The sequence below is a fragment of the Schistocerca serialis genome, chromosome 11 (genome assembly GCF_023864345.2).
Source record: "Schistocerca serialis cubense isolate TAMUIC-IGC-003099 chromosome 11, iqSchSeri2.2, whole genome shotgun sequence".
NCBI classification, from domain to species: Eukaryota; Metazoa; Arthropoda; class Insecta; order Orthoptera; family Acrididae; genus Schistocerca; species Schistocerca serialis.
This window is the reverse complement of record NC_064648.1, coordinates 159,555,810-159,574,987: the sequence shown is the minus strand read 5'-3', so window position 1 is coordinate 159,574,987 and position 19,178 is coordinate 159,555,810. Positions and strand designations below refer to the sequence as shown.

Below are 19,178 nucleotides of genomic sequence, written 5' to 3'. Positions count from 1 at the left end.
GTAACAGCAGGCCCAACAAATGCAAATTATTGGAATTAAATTCTGCTCATATTTGCAAACCATAAAATTTTTCTTTCTTGTTTCGTTTAAACATTTTTCAGCAATCTGTGGGTCGTTATTTTATTCAAATCTGAAGAGACAAGATATTTCATAATCTCATTGGTAGCTGAAAATTCAGAGGAAAAATAGTTTTACACCTTGTAAGAAACTACCAAAGGCCTTGTTTTCTTAAAAATGTTATCAATCATATTGTGTTTTCAGATTTCAATAAAATAAAAGATTTGTGAAGTTCTGGCTGAGTGGTTAAATGCTGCACTGCAAATTCAAAAGTCTGTAGTTTATTCTCCAGACAAAAGTAGGATTTTTATGTCACTCATCACTTCTTTCACCTCTCGAAATATTTGGGGATGTGAAAAATGCTAAGTTGTCCCATGGTTCGGAATGCATAATAAAAAGTAGGTTGCCTTATAACTGTCTGAGTGAGTCAGTTAAAAGGTAGGCGGAAGTGAATGACATCATTCCTAACAGAACTCTCTCTAATGAAGCACTGTGGCATTCAGAACAATTGGTGACTGCATTACTTAACTTGCCTGCCACCAATGTTATCAGACATGTTTGGCAAACAAAGTAACGTAAGAGAGATTTTGTAGTTTGCAAAAATAAGGGGAACTTCGCCTTAAACCGAGCGTGAGATGGGATCACATAATATTGGGACGGAACAGGACAGATATCTTTTAGTTGTAGATGCTGCAATAGTACTCATCCTGCAAAAGATGGGGTTCTGTAATTCATGAGTTTATATTCTGAAATACGCGCTCCGCTGGAGTTCACTTAATGTAAAGGACATTGCTGTCTCCCCATTTGGTAGTATGCTTTGCAGTTGACTTTGGTTTCAAGCGACTTTAAATTACGTGCTGTTAGTTAGTACCATGCAAGTGTCAATGCATGGCATCAAATGAGCACCACAGACAAGGATGGTATTTGAACTTAGCTCGATTTCGTTGGGGTATTATTTACATATGAAAATGTTTAAACATTTTGTGTTCATGAAATGCATTATCTACATATCTTAAAGGGACTAGTAATGTTGTTTTTCAGTGCAAAAACTTTGAAAACTGGTACTTTCTGCACTATGCAGCTTGCAAACGCCCCCCCCCCCCCCCCCCACACACACACACACACACACACACACACACACACACACACACACACGCTTGTTGTTGTATCTTCCAAAGTAAAATTTCCATTGATAATGCAAGAAGAGAGGTAAAGGTAACAAAGTGTAATGCAATAAGCGTTTTTTGAATGTGATGGGGGATGTTAGGTGATAATTTTGGAAGTGACAGAAGAGGCAGACACAAAAAAAACACACGGGGCTCATTTCACCAGGGACGGTCCCCCTGCGGCAGTGCGGGCTCCGAAAGGGGGCGAGCTGCCGTCGGCAGTTTCGCGCTCGACAGCACCCGTGTCGACGCCACGGCCTCCGTCGCGCTCACCCACACCTCCAGTGCTGCCCCTGGCAGCTCCTCATGCCCCGACTGCAGCACCGCCGCCGCCGTCCTCGCCTGCACCGGTCCCTGCGGCTGCGCCGACTGAAGATTCGCGGCCGAACGGTGAAGTTCCTGAACCGGCACCACAGCAGATAGAGAGTGAGTACAAGTAACTGTTATCACATTTTACAGTCTCAGTATGAGAGACGGTGGCAATGTTTATGACCTGCACTGCAAGTAGCACTAACTTTCTGAGTGTGTGACGTAACGCCTACGAGTGGCCGTAGTATGTGGTGCTCGAGGGTATCTTACGTGCGAGTGACACGTTATTGCGAGAACTAGAGCCATTCGGCTGACTGATTACGGCATCAAATATTGTCGTTAGAGAATAGACAACTATGGAGCACATTACCTCAGAAGGCCCTTCTGTGTGCTGAGCGTGTGTCATAGGGAAGTGTGTGGGGGATAAGGTTTGCTTGTGCGGCGTAGTGACCCGGAGCAGACGATCTCTGTGTTGCCGAGTTTTATTACAGAGAGGTGCTTAGTAAATGGTGAGTAAAATTGGGTCACTACTGAAGTGCGGTTTTGTCCTGATCTTGTGGAGAGCACTTGTCACTATACTAAAAAAATATGGCTCCACAGGTTAGTAAGGGGATCCACACAACAGTTGAGGTCTGTCTGACATGACAGTAACTGTAAGAAACCCGAATTAAGGCAGGTTCTGTATACAAAGTATTAAGAGAGAATATCCACAAGTAATTACCAATTCAGATCTGTTGCTGAGGGGATACTGCTGAGTTCATAAGGATGATTGCTGTTCTGTAGGGACATCAGAAAGTAACTTCTGTGTATCTTCCCACAGTGAGACCTGTACGTAACGGGAGTGGTGTGTGGGTAGAGTGAGTAGTAGTTCCTGATGTGCACACATAGTTTTGCTGTTGTATGGAAGAAAGAGGTGCATTATGCTGTGAGACTGAAATAATGCTGCAACTGGAAATTTTTTCCAAAGTTGAAATGCACGGGACAGTAAGGTTCCCTGAGCAAAAAGTTTAAATTTCACTCGTATTGACTATGAAATTGTGGCTGTACACGAACCAAATGCAATGTTGCATCCATTCGTAGTGAAACTGTCAACACAATGCCCCCACAGACATGAATGATGCCAGTCAGGAAGTCAAGATATTGCACCGTGTGATTCCATCTTACAGCAAGCTGAAAGAATATCTGAGGGGAAAGATTTTCTAACAGCGAGGGCTTCTGCACAGTGGTTCTCGTATGGCTCTGTGGCTGAGGAGCAGATTTCTGTCTCCGAGGAATTGAGAGATTGGTAGAATGTTTCAGCTGTTGTTTACTGAGGCTTGTGATGTTTGTTGAAAAATAGTGACAAATGTGTCTCTCTGTAGGGACAGCATTTAGTAAAAGTTCCTGAGGCTACCATGAATATATGAAGTCGCTACATATATTCATCGGTGTGATAAATTGTTTTCAGGGCAGTGTTTCTTATATTAAGATAAATTTTCAGCAACTGGTAAAATTATTTGGAGTAATGCATCTTGAGCCTTGAACTGTGCATGTACAACTTTATTTCTCAACCAGTTAATGCTTATTACAAGCATCATCACTGAAGGACTAGAAATAAAATAAGACAGAAGACATTCATGGTGTAGACAGTCAAATATTGTGTGGATGAAGAGAAAATCACCTACAGTACTTTCAGAGATGAACAGTCAAAAACCAAAATGGCATTAACATTAAAAGGGCACCATCATATGTTGCATGTAAATAAATGTCATGATGAAGTGTGTACATACATTGAAACTGACTTCATGATATTCATACAGGTAGTGTCACGAATAGAAGATAACAAACAATATAGTGGAAGGAAACATTCCACGTGGGAAAAATTATATATAAAAACAAAGATGAGGTGACTTATCGAACAAAAGCGCTGGCAGGTCGATAGACACACAAACAAACACAAACATACACACAAAATTCAAGCTTTCGCAACAAACTGTTGCCTCATCAGGAAAGAGGGAAGGAGAGGGGAAGACGAAAGGAAGTGGGTTTTAAGGGAGAGGGTAAGGAGTCATTCCAATCCCGGGAGCGGAAAGACTTACCTTAGGGGGAAAAATGGACAGGTATACACGGTCTTTAAATATGTCTGCTTGTGTCTGTATGTGTGGATGGATATGTGCGTGTGTGCGAGTGTATACCTGTCCTTTTTTCCCCCTAAGGTAAGTCTTTCCGCTCCCGGGATTGGAATGACTCCTTACCCTCTCCCTTAAAACCCACTTCCTTTCGTCTTCCCCTCTCCTTCCCTCTTTCCTGATGAGGCAACAGTTTGTTGCGAAAGCTTGAATTTTGTGTGTATGTTTGTGTGTCTATCGACCTGCCAGCGCTTTTGTTCGGTAAGTCACCTCATCTTTGTTTTTATATAGAAGATAACAAACAGGTATACATTGTCAAAATATCACAAAAGATGACATACTGAAAGAATATCAAACGCAAAGAAGGATCGTCACATACCAACAACCTTATTATCATGCAAATGGTTAGCAGCAACAGAAATGGTGTCCGAAACTTGAAGTTTATCGGTGACCAAACAACACTTAGTTTAATTCTAGTAGTATCCAATAATAAATCCTTATTATCAAAATGTATTGTAACAAGATGTAATGAAAAAGGAAATAAACATAAGTAATTACCAATTATGTGTACTACATATAATTTTAGTTTTATTTTATGTCTATCCTCCAGCGAAGATGTACGGAATAAGTGAAACCTGTTGAGAAATAAAGTTGCTTATGTACAACTGATGGCTGAAGATGCTTTACTTAAAGTATGTGATGGCTGTAAACATTTAATCTTTATAAAGTTCTGATAAAATTGTTTTATTCTTTCTGCAGGTATGGTGAGGTTAATAAGCCACTCAAGTGTGTGTTATAGGTGGCAAACATGGCGAGTATTATGTCAAAAAGAGTCAGAATTTTGAGAGCACCTAAATTGTGCTGGGCAGAGTCGGAAGCACGTAGCACTCACCCCAGTCTTGCTGTCACTAGGGTAGGCAATGGCGGGAGTGTGGGATGGGACAGAGAGCACACTGGAATTGCCACAAAGCATTCTCCCATCTATTTCTGTGTAAAACGCATCTTGCAGTTGCGTTCTAATACGAACATCATTACAGCTCGTAGCTCTCCTGTCGAATACTGCCACCTTTGTGATGGTGCCGAAATTAGTGTTTCTATTCAAGTGGTGGCTGCCGTAGTGGAAGTCACGAACTGACATGCGTCACTTGTGTAAAACAATGCCATAGCTGTAACGGCAGCTATGTTTTGTCACATTAAGGTATGGCAAACTGAGATCATTTTTGTGTCCACCTTGGATACTCCCTGTAACTGCTGCACCAAGTGGAAGCACCACTTGCAGCCGGAACATTGGCCATCAGGGGGAGTTCCATTGTCCCTCACATTGGACATGCAACAAAAAAAATTTTGCAAGAATTTTCAGTATGATTTCTATCAGCATGCAAAGGATAATTGAAAAATAGTAGGTTCTAACAAAGTGTGATTTTTTTATGCAAATGTCATTTTCTTCTCCCAGAAAATTCGCACAGAAGCGAGCGAAGAAAGTAGACTTTTGATTCAGAATGTTCACATCAGATTCTGACCAAAATCGTATGTAGAATTTTGAGTAAATCACATTCAAAACTTTGGGTTCAATTTTTTGTAGTTAAGCTTATATTTACAGTCGGCAGTCCGTGAACCATACAATACTCCTTCCAGAATAAAAAAAGGCCCTTCTCCATTTATGTGACACTCTGTATGAAAGTTTTAATGGGCTCGCCTGATACGAAGGTCTAGCCCATTCATAATTTCCATGATGCATGTTAGGCTGTCATTGAAATTACGTATGCCACATTGCCTGCGATGTTTACTATTTCTTTTCCCCCACCGAATGGGTTTCGGAGAAATTTTTTCGCGTAACAGCTTGTAACTCGATAATGGAGTTCCTGGTGAAATTGGTGTGAACACTGCAATAATCCCAGAGAACGTTGTAAGCCAGAAATAGAAATTTTCGAAAATTTCGAAGAAAAGTACCCCGCTAATGAAGTGGATACTTTTTGTCGGTTGTAGCCTATGGCAAAATAAATGACCACTCCCTGTTCACAGTAGTTTCTAATGTAACCTGATAAAATCTCAGTATCAGGGGAGTGAATGGTCTCATTTTCAAGTTAATACTTAACACAATTCATGTAAATTTATTAACACTTACGTCCAGTCAATTTTCAATACATTATGAGTAAAGGACATGAAAACTTAACATTTATTTTTGGCTGAATCCACTGTGTGTGTGTGTGTGTGTGTGTGTGTGTGTGTGTGTGTGTGGCGCCCTATTATTCGTAGCCATGCAAGCCACACTTCATAACCTAACAGATAGATCTGACAAGGCACTTAGCGTAGAAGTAGAATAGATGATAATTCTATTCACGCATTAGGGAAAAAATTTTCGCAGTGTTGAAAGATGTTGACATGTTTAGTTTCCTTGTCACCGTGAACATTACAAACTGTGAAAGCGCACACGATTGGAGGAATCGAGAATCCCTTCTGTAATTGTGATGGTCGCAAATGAACTCGGTAAGGGGCAAGGGTTAGCCTGTTCGCTCATTTCAGAATGAGATCAGAAAACAATTAATAATTTACAACATGAAGAATTCATAATGGTTACCGTGCAATAGGTTGGAAGAACTGTAAATGAGGTACTTCAGGGCTGAACTCTGCCAGAATATGGCAAGACTACTGTTGAAAACGCGAATCTCTTAAAACTGCCCTTTTAAAGCACCTGCATTCCCTTTGTTTACGTGGGGCTCCGAAAACAGGATTTTGTAAAACTGATTCCCCAATTCTGCTTTTGGTTGATCCTGTAAACACTCCAATATTGAAGTGTGGATCTAGTTGCCGGATGTTAACTTCAGTCGACTTTTGTTTTGATGTAAATGCCGAACTATTTCTGAAACGACTTACATTGTCAGACTGCCTCATTTGGGATGGTGGAAATCAGCTAATGTGGATGCAGTGGCTTTATATGAGACTGAGTGTGAAGTTATCTACCTCTAATATTCAATTTGAAAGTTTCGTCCAGCAGGCTGACTAAATTGGAAATGAGAATGGCTGAGTTCCGTATGCAATATTTTGACTGCAAAACTGTTTCAGCTTTTAATGTGCAAAGAAGACAGTGAAAAAGTTTCTGAAATTTGGTTTTCATCTCCTGGAAGCTGTGTTGCCTGGAAACATGGTGATTATACCAAATTTTGAACTTCAGCCAACAGATGGACATAAGTGTTTCTTTGTCCTCAGTTGGTAGGTTTCACAGCTGAGTCCTATGAAGCATTATGAGGCATGCATAGAGACAGTTCATCCGTCCACAGTCGATGTGGCACCAGAGCTCCGAGAACATCTGTACGTCGTCGTGTTCACACACTTCTTGTTTTGTAAATAGTTTCATGGTGTGCCAGCTAATGTAATTTCTCTAGCTGACAATTGTGCAAATTTCTTTGTTCTAAGGTGCTACATCCGACAACAGTCGTATATTGCGTTACGTGACGTTTATCCTATACAGACCGTTCTGCTGCCTACTCGTGGCACGCTACCAAACAATTGTGCTCACTAATGGGTTGTTCTATTCGTGCATTTTTTATTTTATTCTTTTTTAAATTTTAGTTACATATTTATGGAGATCCTTTCCAAATGCAGCTTTGTCGGATGACGTGCAAATCATTTACTGAAACAGGATGTATATGTTCTGGGACAACCGGGAAATCTGGAAAACCCAGGGAATATTTTCATCTGGGAAAAACCTGGTAATTTTTTAGAATTCCGGGTATTTTTCATTGTTTTAGTTTTCAGTTAAAGTTTTGTAGCTTGGACTGGTCAGAACTGGTACTTGAACAAAGAATTTTACTTTAGCTCGCTACTGCAAAAATAATACTGCAACAATAAAACATAAGAGGAAAAATAAAACTTGTGTTGCAAAGGAAATGTACCATTTACAACAACAAAACACAGTGCAAACACAAATGTCTGCCATCAGCAAAATGTGTCAAAGGCTGTAGGAGGAAGACTATGCAATACTTCATAACAACAAACAACTTCCGACGTACACGACGTCACAACAGTTTCTATTAGGTTCGTTTCAGCAGTTGCCTGCGGGCTTATGCCTATGTGCAATTCAGTCGCGTGTGGGCAGTACCTTCTCTCGCTTCGGGCTACTTTATGTGCAGCTGTTGGCTCCATCAGCAGTAGCAACAAGCAGTGATGTACTACCTGGAAAAATTTTTCTTCTGATGTGCCCAAGGTGCCAGATTCACGCATGTGCAGAGCAGTTCTGAGTTGTAGTGGGATTAGGACCAATCTCCAGGTGAATTGTATTTACATTTAGTGATTTTGCTGTTGCTTCTCGGCTTAGCAGCTCTCGCGTCAAATGAAAACAAAACATATTTCTGTGGCTGTGAGCTATAAAGTGAATTAAAATACATTGACATAATTAAGGACGGCTAAAATGGTTTTTTTTTTTTAATTTCCAGGCTTTGGCAATCACTCATTGCCTTCCAGAACAATGAATTCATTTTTGTTGATTTGCTAAAAAAAAAAAAAAAATCAATTTCTTTTAAACACTATTACTAGTGTCAACATTTGCGGAATTTCAAGTGCATGTTGTTATCTTCTGGGATGTATGGCATTATGCCATAATAAAGTACTAAACATGCAAAAATATACTCCAAGAAAATTTGCATCCCGAGAAGAACGTTGAAAGGTTTCATACCAGGTTGGGGCCTACTTCTTCGTGAATCTGGAAATACGAATGTGCCCTTTTTAAGCCGAGTTACGGCTTTTCGTATAGTTTACGAAATTCCAATGCTCTTGGAGTATCCTCTTATGTTCTGTTTGATATATGACTTAATGTAAGATCTCTTAATGCTATAAAAGTACGAATATGCGGGTTACCTACGTCACCGTAGCTGCGTGGGCACAGTAACGCTGTTTTCTGGCGCTCTGACCGCTACTGAAATGAATTGTAACAAGTCACTGGAAAACGTGATCAGTGGTTTGAAAAGCGTTACTTTCAAAGTACGTTTCATTCTACGCAATATTAGTTAAGTTACATGTGCGAATGTGCTTTGAATTTCTTAAATCACAGAGCATTTGGTTCTTATTTAAAGCTTAACACTCTGAGTGCCAGTCACTTTGAAAAATTGAAATAAGACATTTACGTCATTACTTAAAATTTTACTGGCACATTTGTGTGATGTATTGAAGTGCAACACATGCAAAAAACACAAATATTATATGTGAAAGCTTAGCTTTTCGTGTAGCTACTCTGTGCGTTAATTTAAACCATTAACTTCTCCTATTTATGTGTTGGTGTTACTTAACAGTGATGTTGCTATAGGCTCATATCACATGTCCTATGCTCTGAATCACTACATTTATGTGCAACACGTCTTCCGAAAAGACGAAAACCGAATTTAGGAAACTGTTTTTCACTGTCGTGTTTACATGCTAATGTCTGAAGTGGATCTGGTAGCCCAGTTAACTATTGCGCCTGGAAACAGCTGATATAGAACATGTTGTTTATCTGTAGTTTATGTTTTAGCCAGCACAATCACTATTTCTTTTCAATTAGCCGAGGTGTAAACAGCTTCAGTCTAATATTTCTACTTATCATTCACTGTACAAAAAGGCACTTCGTTAATATTAGCCCCGAAATTCTTAGAAAACAAGACGAAATCTGACAGCCCAAGCACGTTGCTATACCAGCTGCGTTCACATGGGAGCGGAAATTGATAGCAGAATTGGAAAATCCTCAACCAGAACCGCATTTCCTGAACTAATTTTGGAGTGTTTACATGACCATCCAGAAGTGGTATGGGGAGATCGGTGTACGAAATCCGCCTTTGGAGCCCGATGTAAACGCGTGAATCTCTGCTCTCATTGGCTGGCGAGATTACGTGACATGAGCTATGATTGGCTTACAAAAGCACATCGCAATCTCTATTTCAGTTCTGTGTTTGGTGGAATTCGAATATGTACGTACGTAATATGAAAATAGTCAGCGTACATGTTGCTGCAAATCAGAGATCTTTCGAAAATGTATTTTTTTTTTTCTGGGGTTCACATCATAAAGTGGTGGGAGGTTCTACACCGGTTTATAAAACCTTAACCATTCGAAGGATAGATACGTTTTAAGATTCAGAGGGAAAGTATACTGTCACTTAACATGGAAAAAGTGTGTTTTCACCTGGGAGAAAGTGTTGTTTTTGTGTGTGTGTGTGTGTGTGTGGGGGGGGGGGGGGGGTTTATTTTATTTTATTTATTTATTTATTGGGAAAATCCAGGAAAAATCGGCGGTTTTTTTTTTCCCCCAACCCCCTTGTTCATGTAGACACCCTGTGAAAATTAAAGTCAGTGCATCCATTTTCAAGAATAGTCCATAAGCAACATATGTCACTGTCTCGTACCCACTACATTTGAAAATTTTTGTGGTTTTTCCATTTCCCAGGGAGTTCGCAAACACCCAGCATTTGCAATATAGGTAGCACTGCGTGCTCTGCTGCAGAAATGGCAGCTTGTTTGAGGACTCTGTTATGGATTTAAGCTCATCTGCTAATGTATGTGTTGAAGCTGAACCATGTAGTTTTAATTTGCAGTTTCTAAACATATCATTTATGCATTTTAGTTGCAGAGAATTGAGAAAGGTAATGTTCTTAGCAGAGATTTTGTAGAGAATCTCTTAATTTTCTTGCTAGTTAAAGTATAAATGTGCAGCTTCTTTAGTCAGCACTACAAATTTCGTACCTATGAAGTTTGCCAGTTTTTCCAGAAGATTTCCGGGTTTTGGGGTAGTCTTCCAGTTTTTGCAGATAAACATTATTTTTTTCTGGATTTTCAACTCCCGGTCTCGTTCTTGCCATCTGCATTTGTATCGGTTTCAGTTTTGACTTTCAGTACTTTCCAGCATAAGAAGTCAGCCTCATTCTGCCAATGGCCTTGTCAAAGAGGGCGAAGGAGCGGATAGAGGTTCAGGGCACTCTCCTGTCCTAGGGGTGGGGAATCGACCCTAAAGGCGGAAGAATCAGCAATGATAAACGACATGAGGATGCAAGAAGGCAATGAAAACCACTGCATTAAAGACACGTAACGTGTATCCACAGGATATGTGGCCTGTAATTGAAGAAGTGTCACGATGATCTCTCCATTGGCTAAAGATTCCGGAATAGTCCCCCATTCGGATCTCCGGGAAGGGACTGCCAAGGGGGAGGTTACCATGAGAAAAAGATTGAATAATCCACGAAAGGATAACGTTCTACGAGTCGGGGCGTGGAATGTCAGAAGCTTGAACGTGGTAGGGAAACTAGAAAATCTGAAAAGGGAAATGCAAAGGCTCAATCTAGATATAGTAGGGGTCAGTGAAGTGAAGTGGGAGGAAGACAAGGATTTCTGGTCAGATGAGTATCGGGTAATATCAACAGCAGCAGAAAATGGTATAACAGGTGTAGGATTCGTTATGAATAGGAAGTTAGGGCAGAGGGTGTGTTACTGTGAACAGTTCAGTGACCGGGTTGTTCTAATCAGAATCGACAGCAGACCAACACCGACAACGATAGTTCAGATATACATGCCGACGTCGCAAGCTGAAGATGAACAGATAGAGAAAATGTATGAGGATATTGAAAGGGTAAATCAGTATGTAAAGGGGGACGAAAATCGAATAGTCATGGGCGACTAGAATGCCGTTGTAGGGGAAGGAGTAGAAGAAAAGGTTACAGGAGAATATGGGCTTAGGACAAGGAACGAAAGAGGAGAAAGACTAATTGAGTTCTGTAACAAGTTTCAGCTAGTAATAGCGAATACTCTGTTCAAGAATCACAAGAGGAGGAGGTATACTCTGGAAAAGGCTGGGAGATACGGGAAGATTTCAATTAGATTACATCATGGTCAGACAGAGATTCCGAAATCAGATACTGGGTTTTAAGGTGTACCCAGGAGCAGATATAGACTCAGATCACAATATAGTAGTGATGAAGAGTAGGCTGAAGTTCAAGACATTAGTCAGGAAGAATCAATACGCAAAGAAGTGGGATACGGAAGTACTAAGGAATGACGAGATACGTTTGAAGTTCTCTAACGCTATAGATACAGCAGTAAGGAATAGCGCAGTAGGCAGTACAGTTGGAGGAATGGAAATCTCTAAATAGGGCCATCATAGAAGTTGGGAAGGAAAACATAGGTACAAAGAAGGTAGCTACGAAGAAACCGTGGGTAACAGAAGAAATACTTCAGTTGATTGATGAAAGGAGGAAGTACAAACATATTCCGGGAAAATCAGGAATACGGAAGTACAAGTCGCTGAGGAATGAAATAAATAGGAAGTGCAGGGAAGCTAAGACGAAATGGCTGCAGGAAAAATGTGTAGACATCGAAAAGGATATGATTGTCGGAAGGACAGACTCAGCATACAGGAAAGTCAAAACAAACTTTGGTGACATTAAAAGCAATGGTGGTAACATTAAGAGTGCAACGGGAATTCCACTGTTAAATGAAGAGGAGAGAGCAGATAGGTGGAAATAATACATTGAAAGCCTCTATGAGGGTGAAGATTTGTCTGATGTGATAGAAGAAGAAACAGGAGTCGATTTAGAAGAGATAGGGGATCCAGTATTAGAATCGGAATTTAAAAGAGCTTTGGAGGACTTACGGTCAAATAAGGCAGAAGGGATAGATAACATTGCATCAGAATTTCTAAAATCATTGGGGGAAGTGTGCAACAAAACGACTATTCACGTTGGTGTGTAGAATATATGAGTCTGGCGACATACCATCTGACTTTCGGAAAAGCATCATCCACACGATTCCGAAGACGGCAAGAGCTGACAACTGCAAGGATTATCGCGCGATCAGCTTAACAGCTCATGCATTGAAGCTGCTTACAAGAATAATATACAGAAGAATGGAAAAGAAAATTGAGAATGCGCTAGGTGATGATCAGTTTGGCTTTAGGAAAAGTAAAGGGATGAGAGAGGTAACTCTGACGTTACAGCTAATAATGGAAGCAAGGCTAAAGAAAGACACTTTCATAGGATTTGTCGACCTGGAAAAAGCATTCGACAATATAAAATGGTGCAAGCTGTTCGAGATTCTGAAAAAAGTGGGGGTAAGCTATAGGGAGAGACGGGTCATATAAAATATGTGCAACAACCAAGAGGGAATAATAAGAGTGGACGATCAAGAACGAAGTGCTCGTATTAAGAAGCGTGTAAGACATGGCTGTAGCCTTTCGCCCCTACTCTTCAATCTGTACATCGAGGAAGCAATGATGGAAATAAAAGAAAGGTTCAGGAGTGGAATTAAAATACAAGGAGAAAGGATATCAATGATAAGATTCGCTGATGACATTGCTATCCTGAGTGAAAGTGAAGAAGAATTAAATGATCTGCTGAACGGAATGAACAGTCTAACGAGTACACAGTATGGTTTGAGAGTAAATCGGAGAAAGACGAAGGTAATGAGAAGTAGTAGAAATGAGAACAGCGAGAAACTTAACATCAGGATTGATGGTCACGAAGTCAATAAAGTTAAGGAATTCTGCTACCTAGGCAGTAAAATAACCAATGATGGACGGAGCAAGGAGGACATCAAAAGCCGACTCGCTATGGCAAAAAAGGCTTTTCTGGCCAAGAGAAGTCTACTAATATCAAATACCGGCCTTAATTTGAGGAAGAAATATCTGAGGATGTACGTCTGGAGTACAGCACTGTATGGTAGTGAAACATGGACTATGGGAAAACCGGAACAGAAGAGAATCGAAGCATTTGAGATGTGGTGCTATAGACGAATGTTGAAAATTAGGTGGACTGATAAGGTAAGGAATGAGGAGGTTCTGCGCAGAATCGGAGAGGAAAGGAATATGTGGAAAACACTGATAAGGAGAAGGGACATCTGCTAAGACATGAAGGAATGACTTTCATGGTACTAGAGGGTGTTGTAGAGGGCAAAAACTGTAGAGGAAGACAGAGATTGGAATACGTCAAGCAAATAATTGAGGACGTAGGTTGCAAGTGCTACTCTGAGATGAAGAGGTTAGCACAGGAAAGGAATTCGTGGCGGGCCGCATCAAACCAGTCAGTAGACAAAAACAAAAACAAAAAACAAAAAAAAAGGGCTACTATCCTGAGATGTGAGTGTTGGAAATAAGACTGAAAGTCGACCGATAATATTATTGATAATACCTTCTCGTAGAATTTGCTGTGCTTTCACGATTAACTGTTTGCATTTGAAACACCCCTGGCGAAAGTCAATCGGACGTTCTATCGATAGTCACACATCACAGATTATTGCTGCACGGTCTTTGTGCTTCAACTGCATGTTAGCAGTAAAGCTTTGTTTTTGCTTAGTTTTATGCGGTGTTTGCCGAGGTTCTGATATTCGTGCAATTGTGTGATGGAATTTTTGAAAGATTTAGTGTTTTCGAGATCAGTTCAACCAAGAAATGATATCATCAGTCTTTCAGGAATGCATATTCTGCTGAATTTCTGTGTATTATGTGATCGCAGAAAGGTGAAACATTCGCATTCTGTTGCATGTGTTCGTGCAATATAAACATCGCTTAACGAGGAAGATCTGAGTTAATAAATCATATTAAATCCATTGAATACGTCTCCAATAAAGAAATGAAGCATAACAGTAGGAAAAAGAACTTCGGACGGAACACTTAACACGACACAGCATGCTAAACGGAATGTCCTAAGTCACAGGGGGACTCAAATGACAACAATCGGAAGATAAAATGTGTTGCACAGCTTGGGTGCGATTCAGAATTTAGTTCAGCTACTGGTATATTGACAACAGATAATAACAACAAAGTACGTGCACAGCATTTGGAACAGCCGCAGCTAGAAGAAAATGCTACAGCCGTTGCTATTGGTTGTCGCACACCACGGACAGTGTGCCAGATGCGGCACGGACCACAGAGGGAACACTTAGCACAATGTAGGCATAAATACCAGACTCGTTCCACACTGGAATCGGTATCGGACAGTACCTGAAGAAGACTGAGTCACACAGTTGAAATATCATGCCGGAGAGACGTGAATAACCGGCAGATACCCGATTAATCAGCATGACAAAGACAAATCTTTTTGTGTGTCAGCCCTTACCTCTTCTCTGCGTGTGATTATATCATAAACACGTTTCCCCTCTGTGAAGAACTACTGAAGCTTGCAAAAGTTGAAGTAGTTTCCAAAATTCAGGGTGTATAATTTTCTTTTGTAGAATTTTTTGAGGAAGGTTTCCATCATTACTACTGAGGAAGAGAAGTGAGTCAGTTGAGGATGCAATGAACGTGTTCCAGAGCCAATTTATGGTCCTGCAGGTCGATGACTCTGCCACTGTTGAGAAGACACATGTACCAAATGGGCTCACTTGATGAGCGTTTGTGGAGCTGATGGTGTTCCTAAGTACAGTAGGTGATCCAGGCTAATGGTTTCTGTTTTGACTCTACCCCACAGCTTTACTGAGTGTGAGCCTGTTTTCAGCTTGTTGAAGAATCACAATCAGTTTAGGTCCTCCATGTCAAATGAAACTCTGAGATCCGTTTCTGTTTTGAAAACAAGAAGCAGAGGTCCATGTTACATGAATAGTTTTCCTTCAGAATTTTTGTATAGCGTGTAAACTGTTGCCAAATGAACACTCATCAGCAAGTAACGTGTGCAAGTACCTAACTTCAGAGTTCGAAAATAGTGAGCTTAAAATGTAGCCTACATTATACGTGTTAACGTTATACGTAATCTCTATTGTGTTGTCTTTTCTCGCTATGTTTGAACACCATACAATGCATGCACACATTAAATTTTTGCGATTTGGTGTGTTTTGGATTTCTGTTTTTGAAAGTAGGCAGGTATGAAATTTTAAGTTACACATGCACAATGGTGGTTGTATTTAAAACTAAATTGGGGTACTGTCAATTCAAGGAATTGAAAATGTAACAATATAAGATTTCTTGATTTATTTGAATTTACAAAGTCAGGCTTAGCTTCCCTGCAATTCAAGATCAATAAATAAAAAATATATTTTCGATTTACAGATTGAAGAGCCATAGATATTATCGTACTTGTTGTTTCCCTCTAAACTGCCTTGATGTGTGTTGCTGAGCACTGCATGCCATGTGCACACTGGTGTGGCCAACATTCTGTCCCTGTACTCGTTTCACCTTCACTCTGAATCTGGACATCATAACTAATTACCATTACCTGTGCTCAGGTTTATTGCTGGAACGTCAGGTCGGTAGGGGTCTCCTACATAGTGCTAGGCAAAAGCTGCTCTTAAAATGTCACATAGTGTAGTACCAAAGATTAGCGTGCTAATTGGTCATCCTTAAGCTGCAAGGTGTGGTCCAATGGAGATCGAACAGTGTCACATATAGTATGTCAAACATAATATGAACATTTCTATTGATAAATTGAAGTTTTTGTTAGTCATCAAACTGTAATTGGTATCTTAGTAGAAACACCAAAAGGTTCTGTTAAAAATTGATGACTGATCCATTCAGAGTCTTCTATAATAAATTATGTCCAGCCATGCATTTTACCACTGCGTGACTCTAGCTAGTTTGTTTAAACTTACGATTTATGAGATTGCTTGATGTTAACAAGAGCAAGCTTGTTCTACTGATTGTTGTTGATGGCCTTATTTTCAAGATTCAGAATGTGAGTGCACTAAATATTCATTTCATTCTGTGTGGGGCCGTGTTCTGTGACCTTATAAAATATATCTTTGGTTTTCTTTGCCAATGAAACTACAGTGTCACTTTTGGTTCTGATAGAAAGAGCAAATTGTTGTTTAACTCTGATTTATTTTGCTCCTCAATTTTCAGCAAAACATAAGACATTTGGTTGTGGGCACATTTGTTTTTTGAATTCACTGTGTGTTTTAGTAGTTGTAACAGTTGTTTTTTGTTGCTCTTTGCTGGAAAACCTTTGTCGTCGTTTTGAACCAAGTACTGTATAACCTCGCTTTTACATTGCCGGAATTAACATTTTCCTGCTGTTTATGACATTTTTTGTGGTTCCCATCAAATTTCTTCTCCACAATGTTAATTTGCACTCAATTTTGTATCAACAGCCTGCGACTGCACTACGAAAAAGTGTTCGTGGAGAAAAAAAATGACGGACGGTGATGCAGGGATGCTGGCCGTCCAGTAGTGTTTACAAATATTACACGGTTAAGTTTCATGACACCAGGGCATTCAGCAGATTTGAACTGGTAAATGTGTAAAGTTACAATAATTCGTGCCATATCTCCCACCGCCGCCAAGCTCTACTTGATGTGATGGCTGGTGGGAGTAACAAGGTTTGTTTGAATAAGGCTATTTAGTCACAACTATTTACGGCCTGTTTCTACTGTGCAAACGTAGTTCCATGATTGTTGTGAGCATCGTGGCACATTTGTCAAACAATATCTAACTTTAAACTTCCTGGCAGATTAAAACTGTGTGCCCAACCGAGACTCTAACTCGGGACCTTTGCCTTTCGCGGGCAAGTGCTCTACCATCTGAGCTACCGAAGCACGACTCACGCCCGGTACTCACAGCTTTACTTCTGCCAATATCTCGTCTCCTACCTTCCAAACTTTACAGAAGCTCTCCTGCGAACCTTGCAGAACTAGCACTCCTGAAAGAAAGGATACAGCGGAGACATGGCTTAGCCACAACCTGGGGGATGTTTCCAGAATGAGAGTTTCACTCTGCAGCGGAGTGTGCGCTGATATGAAATTTCCAGGAAGTTCCCGTGTAAAAGTTATTTCTTTGTTGTGAATTTTCTGATGTGCAGTTAACACAAATTGATGTCAAAATTTATGTTCTTCCCTGCCTTGTAACCTTGCACACCCCTTTGTAAGTGTGTTATATTTTGTTCAGTATATTAAACATCGTGCAGTAAAACAGAAGCAAGTAATTATTTATTTATCTTCCTATGGTAGCTGAGTAAGTCTCCATTAAAGTTTCAAAACTAAATAACGTAGTTACAAGAGAGTTGGAACTTTAATAGTGGTAACTACTCACTTACAGCTCATACGAAATAGATGCGTATTTCAAACTTTTACCGACCTTCAGAGTAGTCAGCAACATTGTGTATAACCCATTGCCACTGTTGTGGAAGTCGTAGGATACTCTTAGCAGTGCCAGTTCTGTTGACAGCGATCTATTTGCCTGACAAATTTGTAACAGTTCTGAAACGAATGCTGTGGAGTGTTTCCTTCAATTTAGAAATAGAGTTGAACTCAGAAGGCTTAAGTCAAGGGGAGTGCAGTAGGTGGTATAGCACTTAGCAGCCGCATCAGTCAAACAAGTCAGTAACAGGTTGCACTGTATGTGCTTGAGCATTGTCCTGTAAAATGATGGTCAGGTCCTGCAGAAAGTGTCGCCACTTCTTTCTCTGTGCTGTTCATTTTTGGAACACAACCTACGACCAGTTTAAAGACAGAAGTGACAACACTTTGTGCAGGACCTGACCATCATTTTGCAGGACAGTGCTCAAGCACATACAGTGCAACCTGTTATTGATTTGTTTGACTGACGAGGCTGCTAAGTGCTATACCACCTACTGCACTCCCCTTGACTTCAGCCTCATGAGTTCAACTCTATTTCTAAATTGAAGGAAACACTTCACGGCATTCGCTTCAGAACTGCTACAAATTTGTCAGGCAAATAGATCACTGTCAACAGAACTGGCACTGCTAAGAGTATCTTAAGACTTCCACAACAGTGGCAATGGGTTATGCACAATGTTGCTGACTACTTTGAAGATCAATAAAAGTTTGAAACACGTATCTATTTTGTATGAGCTGTAAGTGAATAGTTACTACTATTAAAGTTCCAACCCTTGTATAATGGAGACTTTAGCAACATCAGTTGAGTGGTTTGGGTAGTAGCAGAAGATTTAAGCTGATTTCATCCTGGAAAATCAGTGTATTTAAACACTATACCCATCATTTCATTCCAGTTATACAACAGAGTTGTGAAAATATTCATGTTACCAGCTTTTAACTGCAGAGTGCAAATGACTGCAGGTGGAAGCAATAGTCATCTATAGAGCTTCAGCAACAATGAGGTGTTGTCGTAGACATCTACAAAATTCTGTCATGTGATCATTTGAAGTAGACACGCAAAGCAGCAGCACGGAGCCCGCTGTGCATTTCTGATATACTCTTATGCCAACTGCTGCTGTTCGTCTTTTGATCTGGGAGCCACAGCAATGCTGCCAGGTTTTCTTACACATGAGTTTCATGCATGAAATGTGTACCATAAATAAGTTAAATGCAGCAGTTAAAATTTCAATGTACTCAACTCGTCTAAATGTTTACTCTGATCCACTTTGTTACATATTGTAACAGTTCTCTCCCTTTCCTTCATTCCACAACTTGCTATTTTCATATGGGGGAAAAATTCTCTAATTTTTCACTTAAATCACTGTACACTGCATGTGCGTTTGACTAGAGGTGTATGAAATGTAACTTAAAGCGCTTCTACGGTCCCTGTTTCCGTACCGTAACGTGGGCATCACGCTTGTTATGTTTTGGTGTTCTCTGTTCGGAAATAACTATGCCATATGTGGTGAACTTGTATTTATACTTTTGT

The 19,178-nt window shown here is 40.2% G+C and overlaps 1 protein-coding gene across 13 annotated transcripts in view; it reads left to right on the top strand.

Moving 5' to 3' along the window:
- The window catches only part of LOC126426744 (eukaryotic translation initiation factor 4 gamma 1-like), a 656,907-nt gene that overhangs the window by 510,704 nt on the left and 127,025 nt on the right, over positions 1–19,178 (top strand). For all 13 annotated transcript variants that reach the window (XM_050088722.1, XM_050088718.1, XM_050088727.1 and 10 more), the window contains one exon: positions 1,390–1,649. In XM_050088722.1, the coding sequence (XP_049944679.1) occupies positions 1,390–1,649 (260 nt within the window). The remainder of the gene's footprint in view (positions 1–1,389; positions 1,650–19,178) is intronic.